At 39.3% G+C, this 24,759-nt stretch overlaps 3 protein-coding genes across 7 annotated transcripts; 1 reads left to right on the top strand and 2 right to left on the bottom strand.

The window, feature by feature from the left end:
* Positions 1–411: 411 nt before the first annotated feature.
* Positions 412–9,491, top strand: Gapvd1 (GTPase activating protein and VPS9 domains 1). Of its 4 annotated transcripts, none has more exons than XM_065489892.1 (25): positions 412–591; positions 818–932; positions 990–1,152; positions 1,495–1,718; positions 1,783–1,806; positions 1,865–2,058; positions 2,113–2,341; positions 2,710–3,057; positions 3,117–3,303; positions 3,361–3,527; positions 3,694–3,805; positions 3,857–4,103; positions 4,287–4,712; positions 4,826–4,893; positions 5,252–5,674; positions 6,125–6,261; positions 6,318–6,430; positions 6,487–6,551; positions 6,605–6,846; positions 7,284–7,540; positions 7,593–7,804; positions 8,026–8,140; positions 8,201–8,273; positions 8,352–8,549; positions 8,672–9,491. In XM_065489892.1, exons 2-25 carry the CDS (start codon positions 825–827, stop codon positions 8,801–8,803), a joined length of 4,464 nt encoding a protein of 1,487 aa, XP_065345964.1. In that variant the 5' UTR covers positions 412–591; positions 818–824; the 3' UTR covers positions 8,804–9,491. The 4 variants fall into 4 exon arrangements, with proteins under 4 accessions (XP_065345964.1, XP_065345965.1, XP_065345966.1 ...); XM_065489893.1 differs by having other exon boundaries at positions 8,029–8,140; XM_065489894.1 differs by having other exon boundaries at positions 3,863–4,103.
* LOC135943395 (uncharacterized) lies at positions 8,998–17,433 on the bottom strand. Of its 2 annotated transcripts, XM_065489903.1 has the most exons (7): positions 17,239–17,433; positions 16,900–17,066; positions 14,527–14,679; positions 12,588–12,720; positions 12,433–12,522; positions 11,230–11,499; positions 8,998–10,451 (listed from the first exon to the last, which is right to left on the bottom strand). In XM_065489903.1, the coding sequence occupies exons 1-7, from the start codon at positions 17,369–17,371 to the stop codon at positions 10,408–10,410; spliced, it is 990 nt and encodes a 329-aa protein (XP_065345975.1). In that variant the 5' UTR covers positions 17,372–17,433; the 3' UTR covers positions 8,998–10,407. The 2 variants fall into 2 exon arrangements, with proteins under 2 accessions (XP_065345975.1, XP_065345974.1); XM_065489902.1 differs by having other exon boundaries at positions 8,998–11,499; positions 17,239–17,432.
* A 3,578-nt stretch (positions 17,434–21,011) lies between these two features.
* On the bottom strand, positions 21,012–22,668 carry LOC135943012 (uncharacterized). Its single transcript, XM_065489398.1, has 6 exons — positions 22,512–22,668; positions 22,067–22,162; positions 21,779–21,926; positions 21,603–21,727; positions 21,397–21,540; positions 21,012–21,342 (listed from the first exon to the last, which is right to left on the bottom strand). The coding sequence occupies exons 1-6, from the start codon at positions 22,588–22,590 to the stop codon at positions 21,197–21,199; spliced, it is 738 nt and encodes a 245-aa protein (XP_065345470.1). The 5' UTR covers positions 22,591–22,668; the 3' UTR covers positions 21,012–21,196.
* Positions 22,669–24,759: the final 2,091 nt, after the last annotated feature.

The following is a 24,759-nucleotide window of genomic DNA, read 5'->3' on the forward strand; positions in this document are numbered from 1 at the left end:
GCGGACTCTTGTTTTTTAATGTGATCTCGTGTTCATCTGCAGCGTGGTTGGTTAGAAATCTTAATGAGGCTCAATTTTATAAGGTGCACTTCAAAAGAAATAATTGAAAATGGTGTTATATATATATATATATATATACACTATATCATACACGCAATTTTTATACCATACCCTTAATTGAAATCAGTTCCGCATAAATTTCACTCTCAAAAAATAAAAACTGAGCTGCAAAAGACACGACCATACTATGTAGAAAGTTTAAAAATTACAAAAATTAAATCAATGGCGATTATGACATCATGTTGGATAATTATAAAACCAGAGACGCAGTAGCAGTGCGAGTGTGGGGTATTGCTTTTCGCGGGCTTCAATTGGATAGAGCTGAGGCGCAGGTTCAGAAAACAAATGAGCAGCGGAGCACGCACCGTGTTTTTAATAATTTTGGCAGGCAGGTAGTTGAAAATAACTCGTAGTCTCGGAAGAAAATCGGCTTTGGAAGAGAATAAAACGTTGTTTTAACACCAATCACCGAAGACAGGGCGAATAATTAATGAGAAAAACTGGTTGAACGTTGGCTTCGAAGAAAGCGCTGTAAGTTTTTCTAACATTTCCGCTCGCCTCCTGCTCTAGGTCTGATCTCAAAATGTAAACACAAATTTTCGTTTTGGAATTGTTCCATCAATTATATTTGACATTAACAGTGTTGTGCCAAATTAGTTTAAGGTAGGCTCCAATTTTACTGGGCCTCGTTTTACATCCAGGAAACAGAAAATCACCATTTTGGAAATGTATTATTTTTGTTTTGTAACAATTTTAGCATCAACATGAGTCCTATCGAGTGGGACGATTTGCTGGACTTGGTGGACCGACTGGTCAAGGAGAAGTTCTTCATAGCCAACGAGCAGAAACAGCTTGAGCAGCTGAATGAACGGGTTAGAATTTGATTTTGCTGTTTAACAAAACAAATCTAATATGTTCTTTATCAAAAGGTGTGTCATGCATCCTCAAAACTTGCGCAGCAATGCTGGATCGCGGGCCAGCTGAGGGCAAATTTGAATAGACTGATCTATCAAGGCTTCAAGCCGATGGTCTGCTGTCAAAGACTGAACCAGCTGGAGAATATATTGTTCATAGACGCTCGAAAGCGACTAGGTAATGTCCACAGAAATATAGAACCTTTTTATTTATGTCCCTGAAATGAAGATTAGAATAAAGTTTTCATTTTTATGCTTGAAGGACGTGACATTATAAATCATTTTTTAACTGGCGGAGTTCATGTAAATTTTATAATTTAATAGAAAAGTTGAACAAGGAAAACATTTTAAAATTTAGCTAATAAATTTTAAATCTATCGTGATAAAAACAGTGTTAAACTATGTTTGATTATAATATAAAAAACTGAAATTATTTTTTTCACCTTCAGAGAAATCTAAAATATTATTTAAGTTTAGTGCTTGTTAATTTTTTGTCTATAACAACAATTTGTTGATGTAGGATTCATGGAGGCTCAAAACTACGGCACATTCCTACATTCCCTGCGCAACTCGCCACAGCTACTGGCTTCGTGCCTGGCGGCTGCTGAAAAAATTGGAGCACTCCAAGCGGCTGTGCTGGGCCCTATGGCACACACCCTGGTTGGTGGACTCTTTGGAGGCTGCGTCCTCGCAGAAGACGAGCGTCTGCTGCTCAAGCTCATGCGTGAGCTCATCTACCTTCAGGTTTGCTTGATTCTATTGACTATAAATTAATTTGTAATAATCATGAAACTGTATTTATTGACAGTTAAAGTCAAATGGTTTTGTGATGGTAATGTAGACCCTGATGTCGGTCGTCCCGATATTTTTCTAACATTTTTGTGTTTCAGGTGGCGCCGCACCAGGAGCCAACCCGCATGTTGCGTCCGACCTCGTGCGCCTTCTCCCGGCTCTACGCTGTCTGGCACGAAGGTCTGTTCACAGCCAAGCTCTTCCTCACAGGAGCACTTCACGGGCCGATTCTGCAGCTGCTCTCTGACGACGACGCCTATCTGGACGCTGATCCTGCTAAGATGCTGCTTAGGTAATGTGCCAAAAAAGCTAAATTCTCTGTGAGTTAAAAAAAATGTCTTTTTAGATTCACTCCAGAAGCAAGTGCGCTGAAATTTGGCGTTTCTGGCACTCCGGAGTTCGAGGACGCGACCAAGAGGTACAGAGAGTGGCTGGTGAATCGGCTAAATGCAGCTCTGAACCACTTTATCGAGGGGATCCAGACCAACATGTTTCTCTTTCCTCATCCATTGAAATGGATCGTCAGGCAGTTGCACATTTTACTCACTGAGTCAAGCCAAATTGATGCCAAACAAGTGAGTAGAAGGCTTAAAATTGAAGGAGTGTTGTTAAGAAAGCCGCTAAATTTCCTTGCTCCTTGCCGAATAGTCGTCAATGTCCAAATTTTAATTTCTTTTTGGCTAGTACTAAGGTTAAGCTGTGCCAAATAGATTTAACCAGTCTTCTTTGGATAAATTTGGCTAATTTTAAAACTCTGTGTCTCTGAGATAATACAATGATGTTCTCAAAACCATATCATAAAAGTTTAAAACCCCATTGATCGCCCATTTCTTTTTCAATATAGGCAAATTAAAAAATTAATAGATCCTCAAATATACCATCCTTGATTTTGCCAACAATTTAAAGTTACTGTTGCCGATTTTTTACCAAATTTACTCCGCAGGTGAGCATAATGTGCACCGATCTGGTGTTTGGCTCATTCATCTGCCCAGCCATCGTAAACCCTGAGATGTATGGCATCACCGACTTGCCCATGAGTGACATTGCTCGGTTCAACCTGATGCAAGTAGCTCAGATCCTGCAGCGGCTGGCCATTTGGCAGTGGCAGGAAGTCGACTCTAAAGTGATGGACCTGTATTCGCAGTACGACAAGAACTGCTTGTGTTCCATCATGGAGGAAATTCTCGAGGGTAACAGCGAGTGTCTCGTAGATGAGAGCGAGAAACCGAATTCTCTGTCTGGTCTCACCAGAATGGCTGTGGTTATGACCGAAAATGAGCTCCATAGTCTAGTGAGATTTTTGTCTAATTGTTTGTCTCCATGTCAAGCTAAAATTTTGCCGATTTCAAGGTGAATATTCTTCAATCAGTCAGCAACTCTAATTGTGAAAACGTTGATGATAAGGCACTGTCAAGACTGCTCACTCAGCTCCCTACCACTGCTCACAAACTGAAAGAGCTAAGAGAGTCTAAAAGATCTTCTGCGTCTCACGCGTTACTGCAACCCTCCACCTCTGGGCATGCGCAAAAACACTCAGGTAAAATTAAACAGAATCATCCAGAGAGGTGGAGATCAATGGGTTTTTTTCCTCAAGGAAAAAGCAAAGTCAGCAGAGTATTTTCCGCGCCGCACGGTGAACATTCAAACGGCTTAGAAGACAAGATTGAAGAAGATGAGGCTGACAATTCTCCTGAGGAAGTGCTGGTCATTCCGTTTGGAAGCGAGTCTTATGAATGCGTCGGTCTTCTGCCAGAGAACAAAGTAAAAATAAATGAAAAATTAAATTAATAAAATGGCTCAGCTCTGCGCAGATTTTCCCTCAAAATTTCTATTTGGTGCATCCTGAGTACATCCGCGCAGAGCCGTGCAATTTGATAATTTTAATTTTCATACAATTTCGTATTAATAATAATTTTGATTAATTCAGTTCCTGGAGCACAACGGGCCTGACATGTCCGTCTTGGATGCGCAGTCAAATCAGGGGCACACGCATGAGAAAAGAACCAGGTTTTCGCTTTCCCACGATGATGGTTCCATAGGTAAATTATTTGAAACAGATTTTCAACCGATTCTGGATTTAAAAAAATCAGTTTCAGCTGGAAATGTGAGTGACAACTTGGAAGCTGTTTCGGAAGCAGCGTCAAACCACAGTGCCGCGTCTTCCTTGGACATTGAGGAGGGCGAGGAGAACGAGGAGGATCCACAAGATAACCTTTCAGATATGGTGTCAGCCAATGTGTCAGGGAGGGGAACGCCGAGCATCTCTGGCCGTGACACGCCTTCCAGCCAAGTGACGGAGAGCGAGGAAATGGCCAATGTGAACCAAGCGCAGCCAAGGTGCGAAAACTGCTATTTAATTTATTTTGTATCATTATTTTTTAATATTCTTTGATTTACTCCCAAATCTGAGGTTGTATTAGGTTAAATTTTATTTAAAAAAAAATATTAGGAAGCGGAAAACTCATAACCTAGACTAATCTTCTATATAATATAGTATAATTTGTAATTTTTTTACCACAGAGCTATGCCGGAAAACAACCGACCATCTGCCCAGCTGGGAGAGCTCGCCGGCCCTCCAGTGGCACCTTCTGTGATGCCTCCGCCAAAGCAGCACTCGCGAACGGACATTGATGACAAGTTCGGCAAATTTGAGATCAAGAAGCTGATCGAGGGCGACGAGACGTTCTCACTGGTGTCCGACACGTGGAGCACGGACGTGCTGGCCAGCGACAGCGAAATGGTGGAGCACTCGTCTGAGAACAGCTTCCCCGTCGGTCAACCTTTGGCAATGCTGCAGTCAGCCAGGATCAACGATCAGAACATTCCGACAGTCGGCATGCTTGATGTGTCCGAAACTGCCTCCGAGGCGTGGAGCACAGACGTTATGGCCTCTGACTCGGAACGAATGGGTGAGGTCGACACTGACGACGCTGGAAGTGTTGCCAGGTAAGAAATTGTTATTTTTCACCGTTTATAGTTCGTTAATTGTTTTTGTCAGTTTTAAAAGAGCTTAATATAATAATATGAATTAATTTGCCATTTTGCTCCTTTGTGTTCAGGTCTGATGACGTTGGACGGTCTGAAATTGACGGGGAGACCAACAGAGACACCCCACCCTTGGCTGCAGGTTAGTTTTTAAAGGAATTTTCTTTCGAGGCATCTTGTATGTCCTTATTTAATTAATTTTTTGAGCTTCTAAAGTTTTAAACAGCTGAAATTCAATATATTTTGTTGCCTAAAAAATTAGCAATGATGGGTAAAGAGGGTGGTTTCTCTTCATATTAAATAAATGGTAAACTTTTTATCAAAATATTCTTCTAAATAATAAAAAAGGCATGTAAATGGTGTCCCAAAAATGATAAAATATCTATCTTTTATTTTTTGTTTGAATTTGCGGTTTTTGCAACCCTGACGATGCAAGGTTGATTTTTATGTAGTAATTTACTTAAAAACAAATCAAAACCATTTTCCTTTCTAATCGTCAGCTATGTCGTTCCGGCCCATTCGAATGGAGCTGCCAGTCCTGCGCGAGTCCCCGGCGCCCGTAGTGGTGGCGCCAAAGGTGAGCTTCCCCTCGTCAAGCAACTCGCCCCTGCGCGGCGCCAACGAGCTGTACCTACCGCCGTCGCCGCCAAGCAGCGTGGCGGCGGGCGGCGGCGCCGACTTGCGCGACGACGCCGAGCCGGACGGCGAGAGCAAGCTGAAGCCGGAGAACAAGGCGCGCATGCTGTCATCCAGCACTAGGTCGGAGGACTCGACGGACAGCAAGCAAACCAACTGCAGCATCGGCCTCGACGTCGAGACGGTGGCGTCGCCGATCCCAAGACTGAGCACCACTAGTTTGGCTTCCTCCAGTAGTAGCAGCATGGGGGCTGGCAGCGACGCCAGAGGGCAGTCCAACACACCAGGTGCGTTTTTTAGCGTTAAAAAATCGATACAGAATTGATGCAAAAATTTAAATTCAATGCTTTGTTAGAGGTTACAAGCAATAATAATAATTGCCGAAGCCACAACGAATTGTAGGTTTATTACAGCAATTGTTTGCGGTTTTTGCAGCAATATTTTACGACTTATCCACTGAGTTCATGCTAGTAGCAATCAATAAAAATTTTATGTCGACACATTTAAAACGTGACCAGAAATTTTACCGATAAAGTGGTCAGTCGTAATATATTTATTAATTTTCTGGACGATACCGACTTCTCTTACCAGATTTTGTGGCTTTATTTTAAATATGAACGTTCAGTTTGCTCAACCAATAATTTAGTCCAGAAAACTATTAAATTTAAAATTGTAATGCCCACAAATCGAAATGACGGAAATCAGAATTTGTGTTAATTGCCTGGCTTTGTCTGTAGTTTTGCAGGAAAACAGCGTCGAGTTGAGGGCAGACCTGTCTGCAAGCAACAAGACCCCGACCAACATTCCAAGCTCGTCCACTGGCGCCATTCCGAAAAGTATCAGCTTTGATAAGACTGCGGAGAGAGGAGATAGGGTAGGTCTTTTGATTCACTCTGAGAATTACCATCTTCACTGTGTCAACTCTTGCAGGATCAGGATGATGAATCGAAAAACAAAAGAGGAAGTTTCTTCAGGAATATCAAGTTGCCTTTCAAGTCAAGGGGCCGCAAGTCAACCAGGCCGAGTCATGAAGAAATCAGAGGGTAATAAAGCGTGGATTTTTGAAGTGTGTTTAAAATCGTATTTTAAAAAAATGTAGAAATGGTGACAGTAGCGACGCTGTATTCAGGAACAGGAGGAAAGGAGATGAAAATAATCTCATGGGTTAGTTTTAATTTAAATAAAATTGTCTGTTACTGAAACAATCTTTTAACTAGATTCCGAGGAAATATTGGCCAAGTACAGGCGAAAGCCCGGCGGCCAGCCTTCCTGCTTAAGGCAGGATTCAAAGGAAGGCCGTGAGAACGGAATCGATGAAGATGAAGCTGAGGACGAGCACCTGCATATTGATCCTTTGCATCCCGAGCTCAGCTACGCTTTTGCCGACGCGAAACGTAAATTGAGACTGGTTCTTTGCACTGTCGATGGAGAGGGCGTCGGTCGGAAAATCCTTGACAAAGTGAGTGTTTAAAGCATACTCTAGAAATTAAAAATTGGATGTTCTGGTGGCGTTGTAAAGTAATTTTTTTTATAAAACTGCTTTTAATAGTTTAATCCTACAATCCTGTTTATATATGAAGGAAGTTATTGACTTACGTAGAGCTTAAGTCTGAAAGTCCTAATTATAGCTATTTTTGTCTTAAAAAATCGAAATTTGCTTATGAATTTTGTGAATGTTTTTTTCCTATTATAAAGATCACAAAACCAGAAATTTAAATAACCTGTGAAAACTGGATCCCAAACCATCTAATTTAAGCCATCTCTTTGTCAAAAGAACCATCCAAATTTCCTAACCCTAGTAAGAAGCAAGTTTAAATTATTATCATTATTATCATTATTATTTAACATTGAGTTATAAATTTAATTCATCACTTAATTAATCTGGATTTGCATTAGCGAAACTCTCGCAGTCGCGCGTCTGAGAAGCTAACCATGCTGCTAAAGCTGCTACTGACGGAAGCGATGAGCATGCAGGACGAGGGTCTGATCGCGCAGGTGCACGAGGTGCTGCGTTGCGTCCATCTGTTTGACGACGCCGGCTGCCGGAAGCTAATCCAGGGGTTGAAGGACGACTACTTCAAACGCGCGCCATATGTCGCCTACATCACTAGGAGCAAGTCAGGCCTGCTCACCACCCACTCTTCCATCAAAAAGTAACGCTTATCTTTCTCGAAGCGAGTAGATTTTAATTGCTGATGTTTCAAGGCTTCTTGAGCGAATCAAACGCGAGCGGACCGCCAACGGACGTTACGTGATCAAGATGTGCGTAAGGCTGTACCTCGAGCAACGTGAGGACCAGCTTAGGCTGTTTGAGAGCAACTTCCAACAGCTCACAATGCCTGATGAGAAAACTGAGCTTTTGTACAACTTCCTCGAGGAGCTGGCGTCCGAAATGGAACGAGATCCTCTCTGGCGAGGTGATTACATCTTAAATAATTATGCTAATACTCACAATTTCTGCTTATTTTTATTTTTAATTCTAAAGCATTGGTTAATTTTTCTACCTGATGCATGAAAAATTTGGCATGGATTAATTATTTGGGAAAATACGAAATTAAACTAATTGAGAACCTGACAAGGAACTAAATTAATTTTCTCATACATTTTAAGTCATGCTGATTAATTCTTCACTCTTTAGCAGCAAATGAATCAAGACTCGACATTGCACGTCAGATAGTGGAGCAGACTGTGATCAGCAGGGTTTACCTGAACGCCCTATATCCTAATGGAGAAGGAGATATTTCTAGAGATCAGTAAGTTCTCTAATATATTCTAACTCTCGCTGACAATTAATTTGAAAATTCTCTCTTCAGGGTTTTGCACGAGCATATGAAGCACTTATCAAAGATAATTACTCTCAACCACAAAGACTTACGAATTCCAAAGGTAAATAAATATTCAAAGCAAATTAATATTATAAATTATATTTTATCGATTTAAATAATGGATGAAATTCGTGTTTAGTCATTCCAGTACGAGTGCCCGTGGCCCAGCGCTCAAGCGAAAATCTCAATTTTGGGCGCATGCAAAACGCCCAAAGAAAAAGTGCAGTGCGTGGTGGATTGTGCCAAAACGATAATGCGTCTGCTCGAGCTGGCACACAACCAGTCCACTCCGGCTGCTGACGACTTCACGCCAGTTCTCGTCTATGTGTTGATAAAGGTAATGAACCTCATTTGCACCTTTAGACACCAAAAAATTAAAATGGTGATAAATAGCAGACTCACAATAAATAGATTTGGTTTTTCGCAACACCACGGCGCTAATTTAAATTTGTATCACAGGCAAACCCGCCAAGCTTGCTGAGCACAGTGCAGTACGTGAACGACTTCTTTGAGTCGAAGCTGTCGGGCGAGGAGTCGTACTGGTGGGTGCAGTTCTGTTCCGCCATCGAGTACATCAAAACCATGGATTAGCCAGCCAGCCGCTTTGGTGCGTGATACACATTATGATACATATGAATATATTTTGCCGGGTTGAATTGCGCTGACGTTCATTTGGTCGTACTCGAAACGTAAGCTTATATATCTCTCTCTCAGTCAAAGTAACAAATCGTTGATTATGAATCGAATCTATAATATCTGCTCATGTTTATTTTTTCGCAAATACATTCTTTCCACTTTGAAGCAAACAATTATTCTTCTCGTAATACGTCACAATAGACTGCTTTACCGATGTATACTTTGTGAGCTCGCTTCATAGAAGAATATTTTGAAATTATCAAATGACATAGAACAGTATGATATATAATAATATGTACTATAAATCTCTATATCTTATAGTAACTGTTGATTAGTTGAAATGGATACGTTGAATATAATATATATTTAGTTCTAGTCTTTACACATGTAAAACTCTCTTCTTCGACCTATGTAATGAAAGCCCGGTTTTTTGTTAAAATGTTTTACCGCCGCTCTCGCTATTTGTATATGGAGTATTTGGTTCAACGGCGTTTCGAATTATACATGTCATATATAACATTCGTTCTTCCCTTGGTGTTTAAGCTATAAACATAAATTATTTGACCCTACCTATATTTTCTTATTTTAACTTGGCTGAACACAATATTAGTTGAAATCAATAAAATATGTTTCTAATTATCGACGCATTGCGTTTCTTTTTTTCGCTTTTTAACAATTACTTTGGCAAAACACATCACTATATTCAACGATTTTGAGCACCATCGATATCAGCTAACGCACAAGACTAAATGTAGCCTGAAGGAATTAAATCAGGACGGGATTTCTTACATTTCTTATGCCTAAATTGAAGTCAACATTTGCGGACTAGACTAGAAAATGGCAAGTCCGCACAAATTTCTCAGTTTTTTTTTTGCTATCCAAAAGTTGCGAGCTCAAGCGTTAAGGAAATTCTCAGCGGTTTGAGATCGAGGTGGTAAAAACAATTTAGGGACGGTATTTAAGAAAGACTGGAGGATAGCCGTGTTTTGGAATCACTGGTTCTTTCAGTCACAATCACGACCAAAACTCTTTTGGCTTAACGAGATACCTCATCCAGTCTCACTTCTAGGGGCCTCGCCCTTGCAGGCCTCTAATTCACAATTATTGGCAGTGTTCGCCAATTTTCACCATCAAGTTGTTTTTACCCAGAAAATCCAATACAAAATTCTGGTACCAATTCACCAGTTTCGAAAGCTAATTAGTGGTCGTAGCCGCCAATAGATGGCGCCAGTGGTTGCTTTCAATTTTAACGCACCTCCGCTGCGACTTATTAATTTAAAAATATTTCTTTGGATGTGCTTAAAACAAAAATAAGTCGAAAAGTTGTTTTTCACATTTTTACGGCGATTGGCTGAACACGTCAAATAATTAATTTTAAGGATTGAGAGTTAAATCGTAGCGGAAGTGCCTAAAAAATCTGAAGTATACGATGGCGCCATCTGTTAGTTGCTTCGAACACCTAATGCTTTCGCAACAACTGTTAAATTTCAATGGGAAAACCCGCAGGTATTTTAACGGGTAACAAATTGTAATTATTCTCTTTGAAGCAATTTCTATTATCAATTTGGCCCTTTGATTGTTGTCTCTTGCCCCTTACCTAAACCTAAATGGAAACATAACAGATGATTAAAAAGTTTTAGAAAAACTAACTAGCTCTACGAGTCTACGCTGTGTGGAAAATTAAGTCTGGATGGTTAGCTAATAGTGAAAAATTCCGTGAGGCAGAATTAAATAACACAGCTACTTTTTCAGCCCCGCAGACCTCATCAGCAGTACTTAACCTCCAAAACAAAATTAATAATCAAGAATTTCTCTCTTAGCCTAAAATCCTTTTTGAATAGGGCAGCAGTTCGCAGCCGTCAGAAAAGTACCAGGGAATTTTCCTTCGTGATTTCTCTTGTTAGAAAAAGTGGGATTTCTCTCTCTTTGAAATAAGCTTTTCATTACAATGGATATGGTATTTTTGAGCAGGTGAATTTTTGTTAGGGAAGTTAGTAAATCACAGGGAGGACGAGTGGCGCGGTTGGAAAGATTTTTCGATTTTTCTCAGAAATTAAGAGCCGGATTTTTTTCTCTGCAGCTAATATATTTTATTTTCGAGGCAAATTACTGCTGATGATGCCTGCGAGGCCGAAACAGCTGCTGTAAAGTACGAGAACGCGATATTTAATTTTTCCTCATATAATTTTCAGTATTAACTAACCGTCTGAAATCAATTTTCCACACAGAGCTAGTTTTTGTTCGAAGATCAGAAGACTCTATTAAATTTGTCACTCTATTGGACGTGTTCTACATTGGCGGGGTAGAAAATTGGCATTAAGCAAGGAACACTAATCAGCGCCGGCTGATTCTGTGGTGGTGCGGCAGCAGGGTGTGCGTACCCATGACGCTGGAGTCTTCCGATTCGATTGACGAGGTGGACGAGCTGAGCGTGTAGCCGCCGGACACGCTCTCGCTGTCCTCGTGCACCATGGACATGTCGAAGCGGAGGTCGCTGCCCGGCAGCGGCGGCCGCACGTTCTTCTGGTAGAGGCCGTTGACGTTGCCGGGCGGATAGTAGTTGGCCACCACGATCACGCGTCCGTTGCGGCTCTGTGCTTTCCCCAGGCCCAGCTGCTTCGTCGACACCCAGACCAGCTGCGTGAAGTGGCCTTTGTGCACACCAAAAGCAATTTATTTTAATTTTGTTGAACAGTTCATCCTTGGATGCCATTGTGGAGATAAATTTAAATGGACTTTGGTTGGAGATGGAGTTGAGTTTATTCATACCGATGGCTCTAAGTAAGGTTTTGCTACTCCTGCAGTCTAATTATGATTTAAAAATAAATAGAAAATTTAAAATTAAGCAATGGAACATTATTTGTTTCAACATTTTAAAGAAGTGGACTTACGATGCAACAAAATGACCGGCTTTTTTACTGTATTTCTATTACAGTTATAGGACTGTAAATTTAAGACGCTTGATAATTTTTCTGAGCTTCTATAGTCGTCATGGGGCGGACCAATAAGCATAAATCATGCTATTTTAAGTCATTTAAGCCACACTCAAAATCTTCCAGGGCCAAAGGTCTGGGGAGTAAATGCATTGTTTAATTCGTGTCAGAAAATTTTCTAACGTTTTTTAGCTCTAAATTATTTTTTGAGCGGTTGCAGCGGCGAATATCATCATTTTTTCACACGTGTGAAGGTCGGTTATTAGTTCTTCAGGTTAAAAATTAAGCTAATAAAGAAAATGATGGTACTCTTGAACATTTCAACATATTTTTTAATTCGCATTATGAAAGTTGGTTGAGAAAAGTTGCTACTATTGTTTTTTTATAAATAACAAAGTCAAGTCGCTTATATTTGACAGTCTATCTGGTTTCCAATTCACGGATTTATTTATAAAATTGTTATTTTCTTCCAAGTGAATGAGAAAATAAAAAAAATTATTTTAACAAGAACAAAAATTCATAATTTTTACTATGAAATCTGTTGAAACACAAAATAGAAGTATACCCTTTCCTGTTTCCCCTCCCAAAGTTTCTAGACAATTACCGAGGATGTGCCAACTGTGAAATTATGATCGTTATGATTCAACCTACCTGCGTTGACATTAGCGTGAAGCCGGTCGGGCTCTTTGAAAAAGTCGTACTGCCTCATTGCGCCATACCAGTGAAGAGCGACGTCACGGCCTAGAAAAGCGAGAAACTTTATGTTAGCTCTCTCAGTGTTGGTGTGTAGCTGCTGGAATGCACACCAGAAATTTCAACATGCGCCTGTGGTCCAGTCGGTCTGCAAAACAGATTCTGCCCGATTTGCCGATCGTTGCGATAGTAAAATGTGTTCGTATGCGCCAGGTGATTTGCCCATGCCTGAGCGTACGCGCACAGCTGCAAACCGATCATGACATAATTAATTACTGCAAAAAATTAAGTGCATGCGAAATTTAAAAAAAGTGAAGTGAAGTTGTGCTTAAAATCCCTGAAAATAATTATTTTTAGTTCGTGATGTGATTAATTTATCGAGGTTAATAAATTCACCACATTCCTTGATCATGGAAACCAAGTACCTTTTATTTCGCGGCAGGTTTATAAAGCTAATTAATAAAAAGAAGCAAAGAAAAATCACGCTGTTTAAAAAATATTTCCAGTCTAAACAATTACCAAAAAATAAATATTCATAGTTGGTCTAATTGAGGGAAAATATCTGCCTGCGTTTTTCTTGGATCCACGAAAAGGAATTTGGACTGGCTGGTTTCCAGTTTGCATTGCCGGGAAGTGTACATGGAGAATAAATTAACCTCGATTTGTCGATCATCAAGCCAAAATTTTCTCGGGGATAGAAGGTTCCGTCAACTCTCCACTTTTGGATAGCTTTAAACCATGACCTTTTTAACATTTAAATAAATTAACAATAGTCTCTTCATTCCACAATCTATAAAATGACGATTTTAAACTACAATTTTTTCAGAGATTAGCCAATTTTTTGGCAACCTCAAAATCTTGCAAGGATAGGAAATAACATAATTTATTGCTCCATTACAAGATTTTCAATGCTTGATTGATTTCCCTGAATGGGTCGAAAATACGCCTCATTCCTCAACTTAGAAAGTTACAAAGAATGACCTAACCTCAAAGGATATAAATTACAGTATAAGGTATTAGATCAATTATTTATTCCTGGCCAAAAACGTTCAGTGCAAAAGGTAATGAGGTGTAATTAAATATTTTAATGTGAAGGCCACTTGAAATTTGGGAGTAAAATTTAATTTTATTATAACTTTTAAAAAGAAACAAGGAGATCCATTGAGTAATTAGGACTAGATACCATCCTGAGCAGTATTTTCACTAGCTCTAGCTGTAATTTGGCAGTATACACTGCACCGCTAGAGAATATCGCCTTATTTGATATTCCTAGATTACTAACGTCTAGGATTTATTTGGATATAGTCTCGAGAAAAAATTAAATAATTAGACTGCCAGGTCAAGGAGCAGTCTGGTGGTTTACAGTGAATATATATGCAATAAAAAAGTATCAATATAGGGCTACGCTCGTTTATTTTTTTTGTCTGGAGTTTTGAGCAAAAATTGTCTAATTTGTGCCTAAGGTCGTCAATAGTATTGCCTCGTCTCAGTTAAAAATTCCTGCTTATTTGGTGAAAAAATGTTTTTTTGTATTTTGTTCGATCTTTATTTACTTCTTATTCAAGGCCATATATATTGGCTATAACAGTTGCTGGGTATTACCAAGCAAAAGTTTTTCCTCTAATTTTAGCGGCATTATCCTGGCGATAAATTTACGCAGATTAAAGCCATACATAATGACTTTTTTGTATTTAAAATAGTTTCAAATTTAAAAGCCAGGAAATCAGCCACAGCTAAAGCTCTGATTAAATTCGTAAATTGGTCTTTCAAGGAATCTGTTTATCAATTTTATTTCAAGTGCCCTGAAGGTATACTTGAAAAGCTAAAAAAATTAGACCTGAATTAATTTATATTGTGGCAATTCACTCAGAAGAATATATAACCGTGTCTATTAGCTCCAAACCGTGCCGCCTGCGGTATCATAACACGCGTTTTGCTTGACCAGAAACGTGCGTCTTTTAAAAATATATCCGTGTGTGGTCAGGTTGCGGTGCGGCCTTGACTACCACACCTGCTCTCATGAATATTCATGCTCTGATTAGAGTCGTTTACCTGGGAGGACATGGTGATTTGGTCGGCGCTGTGCTTCTGCCGAAATATGTTGTGCCATCGAATGCAGTCAGAAATGAACTCGCTGTCGCCCCAGTCCGTTTCGATTTGCGCCCACATCGGGCTCGGCTCCAGGGGCTGTTTTTTCCTCAGCAACTGCGCCAGCAAAAAGAAAATTTGGGTCAAGTGTGATGTTCGCCGAAATGTTAAAATCGTGATTGGTGGGCAATTTTCGTTTCAAGGAGAAATATTTTTTGCACTCGCTCCATTCATTCGGGAAAAGCCACATTGGGACAATGTGGTTTTTTTAACATTTAGGATTTTTTCACAAAGAGAGAGAGCCAGGAGCATTTATTTTGTGCAACCTATATTGGAGAATAATTTTCTAATTAATTGGCAAGGATTTTGTTAAAGCTAATATTTATCCAGGAAGCACGGCAATTTTTTTAGGCGAGTAGCTGCAATGTTTGTGTGCTTTTCAAATGACAAGAGCACTGCTGTCTCCCTTCTTGTTGGATAGACCTCGAAAAATGAATAGAAAACAGTTAAGAGAAATGGTGGTATGATGCAAATTTATAAGAAAATCGTTGTTTGTTTGGTTCATGGTTAAAATGGATATTTATACAAGACAACAATGAGCAAACTTTTAATTGTTAGTCCTTCTAACAAAAGTGGTCCATGAAATCTATTGTTTGGGAAATCCCGTAGAATCGCACCATTTTGCCCAAAATATTTTCGTCGATCGTCTTCAAGGGAATTTTATGTTTCGTATGAAACCAGATTTTTTTTAAAACAATTGATGTACTCTCCTAGTTTGGCATTAATAAATGTCTACAGTTTGCAAAAATTAAATAATTTTAACAGTTTGAAAATTTATTGATTTTCTAAATAAAAATAAACGTTTTTGGTCACTTGATTTTTATTCCTTTCGTAGTTATCTATCAATTTGTGTGCGAATTATGAGGTTAATTTCTCTTCTAAAGAAACAAATCCTGATTTTCATTGGGAGACCGTGCTCACCGCTTGACAAACACATAAAATTTTAGCCAGTTTTTTCGGGAATTTAAACATTTGCTCTTTCCCATGCAATTTTTAGAGAAATTGAGTAACATCGGAGGTTAATTTTTCCATGATTTTTTCTAAACAGGATCCACTTATATTACGAATTGACTAAAAATGCTGTTTAAAAAAATTTTCACTGCTGCCAAAACGTGTTTAGCATATCATTTGTTCTGGGAATAGTGTGAATTATTGAGCGGGCGCAAAATCTGCAGAGCTTTGGGCTCAACAGTCACGAGACTTTGAGGCTCCAGCATTGATTCCGTTTCCATGACGACTGCACCGCGCCTTTCTCATATTCCACCACAGCCTTTTTGCATCACAAGAATGATTGAAAATGATTGAATCACGTCAGGAATCTTTTTTTCCCAGATGAGGCAATAAATTTATAGACAAAAAACTAACAGCAGCCACTATACGAATTCGACTTCTTGCTATTTTGTCAATAATTATGTCTTGTCTGCTGCCATTTAAAACCCGCTTGGCCACTTTTGAATATGCCTGAAGTCAATTTCGTGCGTCACAAATCACTCCGCGTGTCTAGTCTTATATACACATGCACACACTCGACTCCATGTGGAGAGCGTGACAAAAATCAGAAAAGCGGCGAGCATAATCTTGATCTGCGCCTTTTGCTTTATCGATTTTCTCTCGAGCACATACTCACACGTGGAATTCGGACACTCACAAACACACGAAAGGGCGCGATTACATTTTGCAGCGTTTTGTTTGCCGTGCCAAAGCCGTGTGTCGGAACAATCGATTTTTTCCCTCTGGGCTCTTTTTGCAAGGGAAAACTTTTGCTGCCCCACGGCGAGAAAAGTGCAATATCACATCCATCATAAAAGCACAACACGCAGGGCTACTGCTTTTTCTTTTGTTCTACGAAGAGAGAAACTTTGAGGAAAAAGCTGCAGTGCCAGTTTATAATATCAAGAATCTGAGTTTCACGGCACGTAAAAAACATGCCTTTTGTTAATTAAGAACATTATTATCAGAACAAAAAGCCCAAAAATCCCTGTTGCCAATCCTTGAGAATTTAGAAATGTGAATTTTTGAAAAAATAAATGGTAACCATGCTTTTCAAATGGTGAGGACTGTCTTTCTACTTGAAATTCTATTTTACTTCCCAGCTAAGAGTTCCCCTACGTACAGAGTGTGACACATTGTTGAATAAAACTCGCTGAGAAAATGGTCAGACGCAGTAAATTTTGGAGAAATTATGTAACAAATTAATTTTTTTACTGTAGCAAAAGTCCTCTTTTTTACATTCCCAACAATTTAAATTATCATTTAAAAATTAAAATTTTTATTCACCTTTCTGAGGACGTCTATGGGCTGCTTCATGTCGCTGATTGGCGGGATCTCAGGGGGTACCTGGCGCTCCTCGGCCACGAGGGCGAGTCTCCGACGCAGCATTTTCAGCACCTTAGCCTCCTCCTTGCGTCTGTTTAAGGGCGTCGAACCCTCCTCCTCCTCCGCATCTGCACCGAGAAAGCAGTCGAGTCACGCCAAATCCATATGCACGCGTTGCGTGTCCAAAAGAAACTCAACAAGTTATGCAGCAAAACAACGTTTTTTTCTTTCCTAATTCACTCCCCGTGGGGAATTGGTTCGTGCAGAAGGCGATTAATTCCATTCCACCCCGTGGCTTACTGAGAGGGGTGGTTTCGCTGTCGTCCTGGTAGTCGGCGCTGGTCTGCCTGCGCTTGGCTTTCTCTGTGTAGACGGCCGCCGCCGCCGACGACGACGTCGCCGGCCGATCCGTGCTCAGCTGCTGGCTCAGCATTATTATATTTCCACCCTCGTCCCGGCCTATTCACGCCTAGCACCGCATCTCGCACACTGCAGCCCGAGAGCAAGCAAGGATCCGGCGAAACTGCTCCGCGGCCGATGCTGCGCCGGCGTGCTCCGCTGCCACCCCCGACCAACCCCCGCCTAAATTGCGATGCTGACCTTTTGCCAAACAGCTCTCGCATATGCACACACACTGCTCTAGACCTTTCCAATTTGGCTTTTTTCCTTCTGCCTTTTGTCCCTCTATTGGGAGCCAAATGACAATAAAAAAACGAAGTATTTGGAAAAAGAAGTTAACTCAAGAAATAACGTTAGCGTTTGATTGATCATCCCAACAAATTAGTTTGTATTTTTATCAAACCAATTTGGTTCTTTTATACCATGAAAATACTTGAGGAGGTTACAAATTTCTACTACTTTATTGAGAATCATGAATACCAGCCAGGTTGATCAGTTGCCAAGTAAAATGCTGAACAGGATAAACACGAAATGAAATAAATAAAAAAAAACCGGCTTGTGAATGCGTAAGAAAACGAAAAACCCATTTGCTTATCCCCGATCCCAAGAAGGAAAAATGTAATATATTGTGTTACGAAACTCCGCAGAGGTGCAATCTCAATGAATTTTTCCATTCGGTTGATTTACAGCGTAAAAAACTTTCCACCAGGTAAGAAATATCAGCAATATAGGAGTAAGAAAGGGTATAACCAAGGCTAGCGGAAAGATATATATTAACCGCATCACTTGTCCTAGGCCGAGTTTCGGCGGAAATAAAATTCAATAATGCACATTGCGTAATATATTATTTCATTATTCATGCTATAAAATTATTTGTACTAGTCTTGGCTCACTTCGGCTTTGTCCTTCGGGGCAGGGTCTTAGTCACTTGTTTTCCTGGAGTGTCACCCTTTCTCACATGCTTCTCTAATTGTAATTTACTTGTGATACATTAATAATGACTTAATGTACATCTAAGAAAATAAAAACACTTAATTACATTATATCAAGCCTAAGTGATTACTTATTATGGCGTAACATTGAATGCGTGATCTAATAAAATCCCTACTATGTTAGTGTTCCATTATATGATTGAAGATATATTCCTTATGATAAATTTAATCTAAAATCCAAATTTGATCCTTAAGGAATTCATGGGGTGAAGACTAGACTCTAGTATTTAAGACAAAAATATATCGAATAATAAAATAGACATGAGATCGAAAATATTACGTAACACAGAGCTCGACTACAATCAGAATTAAAATAATTTCAAAAAATTGTGCTAAGTATCAAATCAGTTCTGTTACTACCTTGCACAATTGTTAGAATTATTTTGTAATAAAATTTTTAAACTCTGTCACTGTTACGAAAATTAAAAAAAAACTGAAATTCTTTTTAAAGTAATTACGAAGCACCGAGGAAGAGGAAAGCAATCGGAGCAAATAAAATGCTGAACGCTGAAACTCGGTGGCCTTAATTTTTCTACCTTGCATTCCTTATCTGTTTTTGTCCGCCACTTTTAAATTAAGCGCTTAGCTCTGATCTGGACTTATTTCCTCTCTAAACACATATGAGTGTTATATGCTTAGTTTTCACGCACTTCTGGTGCTGTTGTCCTTTTCGCCGACCTTGCCCGCTGCGCACTTAGAGGAAGTAGCAGTGAAATAATTTCAGCAACGTCTTCCTTGCCATCATTAAACTCGCTTCGTGACTCGCTTGCTGATTTTTGCGCGCAATTTATATAAATGTCTTCAAGTTCAAATTCAGAAGGATTTAATTTTTGAAGCATTAAATTTGTACACCAGAGGTCGTCTTATTAACAAAATCAAAGGTCCGGAACTGATTTATGATGGCCTTCTCAGCTTACCTTTTTTAATCGTGGATGATAGTATTTTACTGTCTTGATTGAACAACAGGTTCCCACAGAGCCCAGATAAACACAAACAAATTTCTGATAGAGCAAAACACTCAAATACTCTGGCCTTGTTCAGAAAAAAATGTCGCGGCCATGGAGGCGGCGAGAATTTACGTTCGCAGATCGAAATAATTTTCATCTCTCTTCTCTTTTAGCTCGCGTGTTCTGTTGGAAACTCTAAAAATTCGTTCAGACTAGTGCGTTCGCCGGGCATCCGAAAATGCTTGGGTAAATCCGGTACCAGGTAATTTTATTCTCTCGTCAGGCCGGTTTTGGGCGGGTTCGGGTTTAGTCTACCGAGTGCGGGTATTTTAAAAACCCCAATCATGCTTCAACTAGTAAAGAACTCAAACCTCATTCTCTTACGTTCTCAGAACAGAAATTCCAATGCATTGTAATTTTTTTGCACGTTCTTGTTCAATCAGGGAGCGAAAAGAGCTTGGTGGGCACCGTGGGCAAAAACCCGCATTAAAAAATGCAGTGCAGTATGTAGTAAAAAGCGTTTTTTCAATTTTAACCAGTTTCTTGCAGGCAATGTTTGCACCTCAGTTAACAATAATTTTCTAATTATTAGCTCATGGCTCGACTTAAAAAAATTGTGAATGAAAATTTAAAAAAAAATGAGGCAGCAAATGACAATTTAAAAGAAAATATCTACACTGTAAAGGAAATTTGCGGTCGGAGTGGTCAAAATTTCCTCTACAGTGCAGATTTTTTTCTCTTTTGCAGAATATATTTTAATTTTAAAATGCAAATAAAAATACTGCTGATATTAAAGTGCATTTGAAAATAAAATAAAATTTTAATTAATTTTTTTCGACACCTTGGGTGGGCGCACTTGGGCCCTGAATATCTCGGGTCAAGGCGCGCTCAAGCAATGAGATGAGTTAAAAAATCAGTCACGAGCGGGTTCGAGTTGTTTTCCTTGTTGAAGCAAATAAATACATATAGTGTGACATTTGAAAAAACTGTGTTGTTGACTGCAGGCAGTTAATCAAATTAGGACCGAGAAACAGTCAAATTTCAGATTTTGACAAATATCTCGCAAAATTAAATGGTTTGTCACTGACTATTTGCTTCATTTCGATTCAGCTCGTCACGATCTATTCAATGATATGTAAATTATGAGGTATTAAATTTCCCTTCTGGTGAAATAATCATATTTTTCCGACGCTATATAACTTTGTAGAAGATTTCCTCGCAATTTGACATGGTAATTTTCCTATCCTATTTAATTGAATGGAATTCGTAATTTTCCTAGGTAATGTTTATTTGCATTCTTCTCAGGAATAACTTAGGGCATACACGTTGGTAAATCTGAGACACAATGTAAATAAAAGAAATATCCAACCTTTCCTCACTGGGTCATTCCATTGAACAAACCCGTATAAAAAATTAAGACACACGCAAGAGCCGGCTATGTTTGCAAAAAATTGAGTGCTATTTGGGTAACATTCTGGGTAATGCGTCATTTTTGCCGTAGGTCCAAGACACATTGACTCATATATCGCTCCAGTTTTGCCCCGCGTTTAGCACACAAATAATAAATGATTTTTGCGTAACAACAGCAGTTGACGCTGGCAGGCGGTTATTTATTTTAAGAAATTAAGAACAGAGCGAGAAAGTAGCCATGGTACTTTCGCAACGGTTGCTTGAAAAAATACGCGCGTCTTCATCGCATATTTTGGGATTTGAGCGAATTGAAACAAGAGTAGAGTACATTAGGATACAAAATAATTTATTTTTGTTTTTTTGAACAGCATTTCGCACCTTTCAAACCGAATGTTTCATGAAAGGTCGGCCTCTCAGCAGAGCAAACAACCTTATTAGGACACAACGAGGAAATAATTAATATTTACAAAAGCGTACAGGTGCAGAGAGAGAGAGAGAGGATTTATTTTATCACTCGAGGGCAGACGACACAGCCAGATTTTTTGCCATGAATTCCGCGGTCCTCTTCATGACGCCGCCGAAGTTTTCATTCAGCTGCGAAGACATCAGACCCAAAATCTCAGAGCCGCTCGCCGACAGGAAAATGTTGTACAGCTCTAAAGAAAATAAATTAAAATTTTGTTTTTACGAAAATTGTCTCATCGACTCACCTCGTGCGACGACGTTTCCAGTGTTCAGTCGGTCCACCCTCATCTTGGACTTCTTAGGCGCGAAGTTGACTTCCACGTTCTCAATCTGGACGGTGTCCTCGTCCTTCATGCTATACGAGATGCGCAGGTGCAAGCTCACGTCATCTGAAGGGATGGAATTGATTTAAATTCAATGAGAAAAAAAATGTGACTAAGGGAGTTTTCACCGAAAGTGTTGGTCATGGAACCGCCACCCGACGCCTTGATCACAATCAACTTGCCAGAGTTGACGTAGTTGGAGGTCATCATGACCTCAGGTATGTGCAGGGTCATTTCCAACGGATTGGCAACTCTGAGGGAAAAAATTATTCTCTGGTTTCTCACTTGATTGATTATTTTTTACTTGAGTTTTGACACTCTCGCGTTGGTCAGGCCGGTGAATTGCGGTGCCAGGAAGTTCATTTTAAACTGGTCCGAGCCGGCGTTGACGGTCAAGTTCAAAGGATCTGACTTCAACGGATCCATCGACTCGAAATCCAACTCCGGCACTCCTGCAATTAAGATAATTGTGGAGTGTGTCCATTAGTGGATAGAAGAAGGAACCTTTCCTAAGAGCCTATCTAAATTACGGTGTTCCTTTGAAAGGAATTCTTTGTCTTGTTGTCACAATATTTATTTTATTTATTCCTACCTCGAACCACTCCTTGAATGACACCAGTCAGCAGAGCGGCGTAGCAAGCTGCATTCTCCTGACCACCCTTTGGACACTTCTTTTTGACCAGGTGAGCTGTAAATAAATAAATAAATAAAACATGATCAAGAAATTCAGAAATAAAATGAATTATATAATCTTAAAAAAATCCATTCTAAAAATTTGTGTCGAAAGTTTTTTTTTAATTTCTGATTTAGAGCACTGCAGTAAAAATTCCTCAGCAAATGAATATTGGATATAATTACAGGAAAAAATTTATCAAATTGTTATAGTCTGTTCAGAAAAAAAGACGGATTTTGTCCTCGTCCAAAGATTAATATTGGAATGAAATTTCGAATAAAGTCCTTTTTCCCAAAATCCCGAAAAATATTTCTCTGGTGAAAATTCCCTCGAAAATAAATTCCGAGTGGATTTTGAGACTCACAGAGATCAGTAGTTGCTGCAGAAACACAGGTGGCCACTATTGCCAGGAGAGTGAGTGCGTTGCTCAGGGAGAAGGGCATCTTGGTGCGTGCGTGGCTGGTGGTCGCGAGCAACTGTTCTCACGGAGCCAAGAAGCACCGACTCTTCAGTGCCCCCTTCTTCCTAAAGCACAGGCTGGAGCCCCTCTCCTGGGCACGAGTCGAGGTCACGGCTGCGGTCACGTTTGCTCGCGGCTGACTAATTTGCACCTCGATCCAATGTATATGGAACCGAACGAGCGGTAGTCCGTGCTGGCAAGAGGAAGTAAAAAACGCGTCTGATTTTTAAACCGTGCATCTTTTAAGGTGCTCCTTTGTTTAGATATGCTAATTTAATCTCTGCTCCACGCGCGTTGGCCCTGTGATGAAACGCATGTTAAATGGGTTATATTTCCGGAATTTAAATAATTTTTAGACACTTAACAATTTGTCGCTGTTACGCATGGTGGATAGATAAAATATAATGAATGCATCAAGATATAATATATTTGTTAAAATTATAATAACAGTCTTTTTGAGATTTCCCAACAGTCATTTGTTAAATATATTTCAAATTGATGTCATTATAATCCTAAGGTTGTAAAACTCCTCAGTTGTTATTCAATTAGGAGCATATATGATGCACTTTCACTTCTCTGCTCGATCTTGTTTGCTTAACCAGTTTTCTGCCTATTTGCACCAGGCGGCGATGACCATAACAATTAAAATAGATATAAATAGCCTGGCACGAATGTTTGAGAAAACCAGCGAAGAGACGAGTGGATATTTTAAAAACACCGCAGGTGTGTTTTAATTCCTTACTCGGACTGAAAATATTTGAAAATTTGCTTCTCACTTAGTTTGAACATTTTAAGACATGGGCTGAACATTGTTTGAAAATTTGATCTATATCTCATTGCTTTTATGATTAAGACCTCCTAAACTGATTGAATCGTTTCACAAGATCGCTGAAATAAAAAGCGTTATACTCTCTAAAATTATTTCCTTGTTACTCTGTTACTTCATAAGAAATTCCAGACCGCACACTTAAAAGCTTAAACTTTGCTTATTTCGTGAATTTCTCATTTCTCATGTCTTACGACAATGGTGGAAACCATATTTTGTCATTTATTATGTAATTCTTAATAATGTGACCGCTAAACTAGAAAACTGCACAGACGCACAACAAAGGTGGTTGGACCAAAAATTAAAATTTTCTGGTAAAATGTACGCTAGCTAGGAATAAAAATTAAATGCTGAATGGGTTTGAAGACCATTTAAATTACTTACAATGAAGCTAAATATATTTAGTAAATATTTTTTTGTTTGTGAATTCAAAAAGCTGTGTGAGGAACATTCTTGTAATTCTTGACTTGTTCTCTTCTTGATAATCCACCAGTTATAAGTGCCCCTTGGTGTTCAAAGAGAAAAATAAATGTCGCCAGCGGTTACTTTAAGGTAAATCCACTGGGATATTAGACTAAATCCTGCCACCATGCATTCTTAAATAAGAATTATTTCTTTTGATGTACTGGAAACAAAAATCAATTCAGCCAGTCACCGGAGAGCCGTAAAAAATATTTAAAAAAAACTCTTTAGGTGATTGCAATTGACGTATAGCACTAATGTTTGTTTAGCACATCAAAATAAATTAGTTATTCAAGATCAGAATGCACCACAGCATTATTAAGTCCTAAATCGCATTGGAAGTTCCTTAAAGAGGAATGATACTGCAAAAGCCTGTAAAATGCTTGTTGCCAATGCATAAACTCGTCCCTTAGGATTCAGTTACAGCCTAAATTGACCTAAGGAGCGCTGTAATTTTTTGAGGAAATTGGCTGGAAAGTTACCGTGCTTTTCAAATGGTAATGGCTGTCTCCTAACTTGAAATCCGATTTAATTAACCAACCAAGAGTTTCCCCCAATAAGTGGCATACACCGTTGGACGGATCTCGACGAGAGGAATCGGAATATGCCAAGAAAATATGTTCAAGCACTATACATTTTGGAGAAAATTGGCAAAATTTGAATTTTTAGTGTAAGAAGGTCCATTTTTTATTATTGCAAAATGTTGAACAAATTGTTAATCGATCAATTGTTTGTGGCATCCAACAATTTAAATAATTTTCAATTGTTGCCCAGTATCATTCCACTTTAAAGTCATAAAGTAGTATACGGTGGCGTTATCTGTTGGTTCCAACAAAAAGTTTTCGCAAATGGCGAGTATTGGCA

Source organism: Cloeon dipterum, chromosome 4 (assembly GCF_949628265.1).
Source record: "Cloeon dipterum chromosome 4, ieCloDipt1.1, whole genome shotgun sequence".
NCBI lineage: Eukaryota > Metazoa > Arthropoda > Insecta > Ephemeroptera > Baetidae > Cloeon > Cloeon dipterum.